Source organism: Apaloderma vittatum, unplaced genomic scaffold, assembly GCF_000703405.1.
Source record: "Apaloderma vittatum isolate BGI_N311 unplaced genomic scaffold, ASM70340v1 scaffold17951, whole genome shotgun sequence".
In the NCBI taxonomy this organism is placed as follows: domain Eukaryota; kingdom Metazoa; phylum Chordata; class Aves; order Trogoniformes; family Trogonidae; genus Apaloderma; species Apaloderma vittatum.
This window is the reverse complement of record NW_009697542.1, coordinates 7626-14013: the sequence shown is the minus strand read 5'-3', so window position 1 is coordinate 14013 and position 6388 is coordinate 7626. Positions and strand designations below refer to the sequence as shown.

General features: G+C 46.3%; 1 protein-coding gene across 1 annotated transcript; it reads right to left on the bottom strand.

Moving 5' to 3' along the window:
• Positions 1-2435: 2435 nt before the first annotated feature.
• NCMAP (noncompact myelin associated protein) lies at positions 2436-3606 on the bottom strand (the record flags this gene model as incomplete). The annotated part of the gene is made up of 3 exons (XM_009877688.1): positions 3522-3606; positions 3263-3347; positions 2436-2573 (listed from the first exon to the last, which is right to left on the bottom strand). Coding segments are annotated over exons 1-3 (308 nt in total), but the record flags the coding sequence as incomplete, so codon positions are not given.
• Positions 3607-6388: the final 2782 nt, after the last annotated feature.

The following is a 6388-nucleotide window of genomic DNA, read 5'->3' as shown; positions in this document are numbered from 1 at the left end:
CTAAAAGAAACTCATGTCCTTTATCTTTGAAAAGGAAGTACCGTGTTCCTGCAAATACATCTAGATTATGCTTAAAACACAAGGGCTGCTTCCCACCTGATCTGCAGTCCGGTGTCATGGGTGAGACCCACGGCTCCACACCTGTCTTTTGGGGAAATCGGTTATGGCACCCGGGAACAAGACCGAAAGAACAGCCTTGTATTTTATCCTCTCGGACCTGGCAGTGATCACACCGCTGCGTTTTGCAGAGGCAGACGTGGGGTAATGCTGAATTCGGCTCCTTAGCAGCACTGGCACCGTGGAGTGAGGGGAAGCGGGACTGGGCTGGGGGTGACGGTAGTTCCTGAAATGTAAAGTTGGTAACTATAAACTTGGAATTACTTTATGGTTGAACCCGTTAGATGGGAGGAGGACACTAGGTGGAGCTACGTGCTCTGCTGAAACAAGGTGGCTGACAGCTCCAGAACGGGTGAAAGCTGCCCTGCTAGAGTTCTGGGAAACGGGACCCACCTAGAAGTGAAAATTAAAACATTTTGTTCGTGTACTTGCATCTGTACAGCGCCAGCTGGGAGACTGAAGGATCCAACCTGCTGAAGCCAGTTACACGAGCATTAATTACACAAGCGTTTCAGCAGTGGTGCAGTGGAAATAACAGTCATTTTTGTTGAAGAAGGTGATTTTTCCTTGGTCAGCATAAACCCTGGGTTTCGCTGACGAGTCAGAACGGGTCGCAGGGGCCTCCCAGGCTGCACCAATACAAAGCAAATTTTCCTGGTGAAAAAGTACACATTGAATGTTTCAGACCGAGCGGTCCTGGCGTGGTCAAAGCCAATAACGGGAATTGTGCCGATCTAGAATTGCTTATACGGGTACTGCTTATGCTGCTTCTGCGAAGAGCCCTTCGTTGTTTTTAAATCTGAAAATGGAAAGTTTGCTAGAAGTAGGTCTGACTGGTAGAGTTAAAAAATAAGTCAGATTGGGGCTTATCTTCTTCTAAATATCTCAATTTTGATACAGTGGATCATGCTCAGAAAACATCCGTAGCTGTCCAGAGACAGAAACGGGGAGGGCAGCTCTTGTTATCTTTTTAGAAATAAATTGGCACCTGCAGTCGCTTCTGAATGATTACATCAACCATTGCTGCCACAGAAAATAAGTTAGAGAACAGACAAGTAAAATATTTACGACGAGATTTAGAAACTTCACGAACAGCTGTCTTAATATTTAGTTTGGAGTTCAAACTGTGCTCCAGTTTCATACCAAAAAAAAATTTTAATTGAATCTGGTTTCTTCACAAAAATAGCAGTTAGTCAAAATGACCCGTTCAAGAGACGGCTTCACATCTAGAAAAAAGAAAAATACATCAACCTGTCACCCCAGTCCCTTGCGCCTTTATTCTTTGGGAATATGTGCGCTCGGGACAATTGAGCACTCAGCGCCCGACAATGCCGCTGTGTCCCAGCGCTCAGTGGGCTGTGAATATTCCAGGGAATTTCTTTGTTGCGTTACTGGACGCCCACGGCCGTCGCCTTTGCAAACCGACATCATTTTTGGTTGCTTTCTAGAAAAAAATAGATACCTAAAAATAGTTCAAGCCTAGTCTGCGTTAGAACAAAGCATTCCAGGGTGCAAGTTGTACGTAGCCGCCACGTAACGCCTCGCTTGCTTTACGCTGCCTTTCCGCGCTTGCTTTTGCAGTTCAAGAACTTTGCAGATTTTGTGCAGGACGACGCATTTTAACAACTCCAGTCACGGACCTAAAGCAGTTCTTGGCGTGAGAGTGAAAACCCTTGGGCACTGAATTCCTTTGGAAATGGACAGGTTACCGAGTTTATAGAAATATTTTAAAACCAGTTGAAAATAAAAAGTAATTCTTTTATCCCAAACCACACATACGTGGCATTAGAAACACAAAAAGTGAGTAAAAGACAGTTTTGATACTCCTGTACTACCGATCACGCTATAAAATAGGCTACAAACCCGCTTCACAGAAATCATAACAACCCCGGGTTCCACCCGAGTTGTAGCTTGCGTGCCCAGATTTTTCTCCCAGTTTATCAGCAGTCACTGCAGGCCAGAAAAAGCTCAAACGCGCCGAGTATGCCAAAGCTTCACAAAATAGGAGTGTGCAGCTTTTCTTCCAAAGAATGCCTTGCTTTATTCCGTCTTTCCACACCCAGAGCTCTGTAAGAAGGCTCACGGCATCCCTAATGGTTTGCCTGCCTCCATCAGTTGATTTCAGCATCGCAAAAAAAAGTCCAGATATTTTATTCTTCCTCCCAAAGAGAGAAACCAGGATTAAATACGACCCACAGGTGAAATAACAGCTCGTTGCTGTTCCAAAAGCAGCGTCGCTTTGCTCGGGAGTCCCAGGTCTGCGTAAGGAAGAATTCCAGCTCTCTTCTCTCACGGGGAGGACGGGCGTTCCCAGTTACCTGGGCTGCATGTGGATATCCACGGGGATGAAAGTCACTGTCGGGGGCTGACACAGGCTGCTGCTGTTCGGCCCCAAAGCGGGCGGCAGCGCCGGTTTGGTGGGTTTGGGTTCCAGCTCCCGCTTCACTCTCATGCGTCTGTAAAGGTAAAAATGAAATTGTCACCGGAGCGGGCACTCGTGGTGTGTCCAGGGTGAGCCCTGGGGATGTCTGGGTCACGTTGAAGAGTTACTGAGAAGTCAGCACAAGCTGGGGTTTCACAGAATCACAGAATGTCAGGGGTTGGAAGGGACCTCTGAAGATCATCTAGTCCAACCTTCATCCCAGCACATCCAACCACTACACCACAGCCTCAAGTGCCAGATCTACTTTTTTTTTAAACACCTCCAGGGTTGGGGACTCCACCACCTCCCTGGGCAGCCTGTTCCAGTGCCTCACCACTCGTTCAGTTTCATCCCAAAGATACTAAACGGGATGTCAGTGCTGCTGGAGCGTACAAATCTGACCCAATGCCCTGCAGAGTGAGGACTCGAGCTCCTCTCTGGCAGCCTTGGTGCAGGCAGCAAACCTTTCTGTGTCAGCAGGGACCCCTCAAAAGAGCTTCCATCAAGCATCCTCCATCAAGAACCTCTTTCTGATTCCTAGCGATTCAATCGCGGGACACTGAGGGTGAGTTTCAGGACGCTGTAATCAAGTTTTATTACTATTTGAATTCTGGGAATTTTCAGCAACAAGTACTGAAATGGATCTGTTAGATGAGAGGACACCTCACAGTGATTTGGTTCCTCTTCCTTCGCCTTTGTGAAGTACAGAACTTGGTCACGTACCTGTTATATGTTTTCAGTATGAGCAGAACCGCTGTAAAAATAATAATCACTCCTACTACGATGGCAGCAACTATTGCTCCAGAGCCTAGCAGGGAAGCAGAAAGGGGAAAATAGTCTTATTTACAAAGTTGTTACTGTACTTTTCAAGTTTGCTAAGTTGAAGTCCACTTAAAACCAAACCAAACGAAACCAAAACAAACCAAACGAAACCAAAACAAACCAACAAGCACCAAAGCCACCACCTCATTCCTTTTCTTACTTTGATAGAGACTTTGTTCTTGAGACTTTGCGGTCACGTTTACTGGGAACAGAGTGTTACTGATCACCGGCGTTGCTGTCGTCATCTTGATGTGGCTACAAAAGATTTTTTTTAAAAGAAAACAAAGAAGAGTGAGTTCATAAAATATTTACCAAAAATTTGATAGTGACAATGAGGCAACTAGCCATGAAAGACTGAAATCAGGGTCACTGAAAAGGCGCCTTCACATTTTCCTAGTGGGGAAAATCTCACCCTGCTGAAGTCGAGCAACTTGCCTTAAGGTATATGCTGCTCGATATGAATAGGATAAAATAAGATATAAACACAACAATGCATTGTTACCTGTACACTATTGCTGTTATGCAAGTTTTGCATAAATATAGATTTTAAGTGCTTTTTATGTCATCATTTCAGGTTGGGTTTTAGATCACCAAGCAAGTAAGCGTGAAGGATTCTGCACCCAGTATTGAGTAGTATGTTACTAAGGTCGGAAAAAAAGAAATCAGCACAGAAAGCTTTAAAAACTCCTGTACAGAACAGAATTTAAAGTAGCTTCATTCATCCAATGTGAAGAAGAAAAACCACTGAGTTCCCTAACTTGTAGCTCCAAAAGTTACATCACAAACAGCGGCCATCCCGTGACAGAACAAGATCGCAGTGTGCCTGTGACAGAACGTTGACGTGAGTTCACAGCAGGACCTCGCTCGTGCCAGTGTCACCTCAGGTCTGGTATTGGAAGAGGCCAAGCCTGCAAGAGGACGGCTGAAAACACGCCCTTTCCTGCATTTTGGTAGGATAAAACTGTAGATCTGGAAAGAGCAGCCTGTATGTTTGCTGATTTTATAGGTGTTTCCCCTCATGTTTTCTAAATAGGACCGGTAACCTCAGCCGTTGAAAGACTCCTTCAGTCCAAGGAGGGTGTGAATACCGCTTCAAACCGACCTCTGAAACCATTTCAGCTCCCGCCTTCGGAGAGCTAAACCATCGAAAATTAAATTATTCTTCAACACCTGATACTGGAATTGAGTTTCCCGTTTCAAGTGCTGCCCTGCTTGCTCTTACGCTCCATCAGGCTGTCGCAGACGCATGGCGCGTTCTTAGCAGCTTTGTTTTTACGGAGCGCAAGACGCAGAATAGCCAGAAAAAATTACTGAGCAGATGGAAATCAGTCGTTACTGACGAGAAGCGCAAATGTGAAAGGCAGCCTCCTCACCCTTCCCCTTTATTGAAGCTTTGCTAAAGGTTTCTGCAAAGCAGCATCAGTCGGTGCCTGCCTGGGTGGGAAGGATCAGAACCACAAGATCAGTTCAAATACCTTGTTCACCTTAAGTTAAAAAGGTTTGAGTTTTTTCTTTTAATTTAAAAAAAACCTCACAAAAATAACTCAAGGCTGTAACTGGGTCATTCTCCTCTGACTCAATGATCCCTTTGTTCAGCCAAGGCCAAGTGAATTCAGCAACGTGATCATCAGCTGCAGCCGTAGATCTTTCCACGCTGCAAGAAATATCTTGAGTTTAGAGTTTGCCCAGCCTTGTTGTGCAGCACAGAAGGATTCACACACGCCTTGGAGGAACTTGTGAGAGGAACTGAAGCTCGGGGGGCAGCGCTGCCCCCGTCTCATTCCCTGCCCACCTGTTGGAGACCACACTGGTGAAGTCTGTACCACGGACAAACCGAGGCTGAGGAGACTCTCTGTCTGGCTGAGGAAAGCTGAGCACGTATTTTAACTACATACATCATCCAGAAAAAGCCACATCCAACTTTTACCTTGTTGCTCCTGTCTAGGAGAGCCCAAATTCCCAATGTACAGCAGCGTTTTTCTCCTCCTCTGGCTACTAAACTAAAAGTCCCAAATAAAGAATGCTAAATATTTTGATATTAAGCCGCGTAATATTCCTACTTACTGGTTCAAACCACCTTGGTAATGGTGAGCTATTTGTGCATGAGTCACCCATAACCAAAGAATTTTTATTGTTGTCAGTGAAACCGCCTGTTTACAGAAAAGATTAATTCATCGGACGGGGTGCCACAATCTAAGATGCAATTTGAAAAATGCATTTTTTTAATTTTTTTTTTTTTTTTCCCCACGTAGCGTAGCAAGGAAAGAGCTCTGTGCCTCAGGCCAGGGCGGGAGGTGCCAGCACTTCACTTCACCGAGCCCCAGCTCTCTCCCGCCTCATGGACCAGCGGGGTTCCACCGGGACCCAGCGAAATCCACGGGCACTTACTAGTTTCGGGGTATGACAAGCTGAAGCCTACCCTGTTTAGAAAAACACTTGGAAAAAAATGGAGAGTTCTCCATAAAAGCTATATAGCAAGGGAAAAGAAATGGACTTTGAGACAGCAATCAGAGGACATTCCTTCCTCATGACACACGGCGGGGCGGGCACGTCCCCCTGCGCACACACGCGTTTCGAGAGCCACGAATTCCCCCCACGAGTTCTGGAGACGGTGGGTGGGGGAACCCACCCCTGGTTATTTTTGCATCCCCGTATTAACAGAGCTGGAAACATTTCCACAGAGTTAAGCTTTGGGCACACTTCCATTTCAAACACCTTTGCAGATACAGCCTACGGGTTGTTTTGGCAAGCGGTAGCAATGCCCCCATTTAGCCAGGCTGCCCGCCTGCCCGATTTCGAGCTGAATTTCGTGCTCTTTTACAACGAGACGGGGATCAGAGCTCATCTGTCAAGAGGCTCCTGCAGCACCTGGCAATTACAGGAGAGGGGGGACGGGGAACAGAGGGGTTTGTCTGATTTTTTTTCCAGGAGAGCTGGACAGGGAAGGCAGGTGCTGCTGAGGAAGAAATCACAAATCCAGCGCTTCGCCTCCTGAAAAAGGTGGGCTTTGCGTCAAGCTGTGTGGCA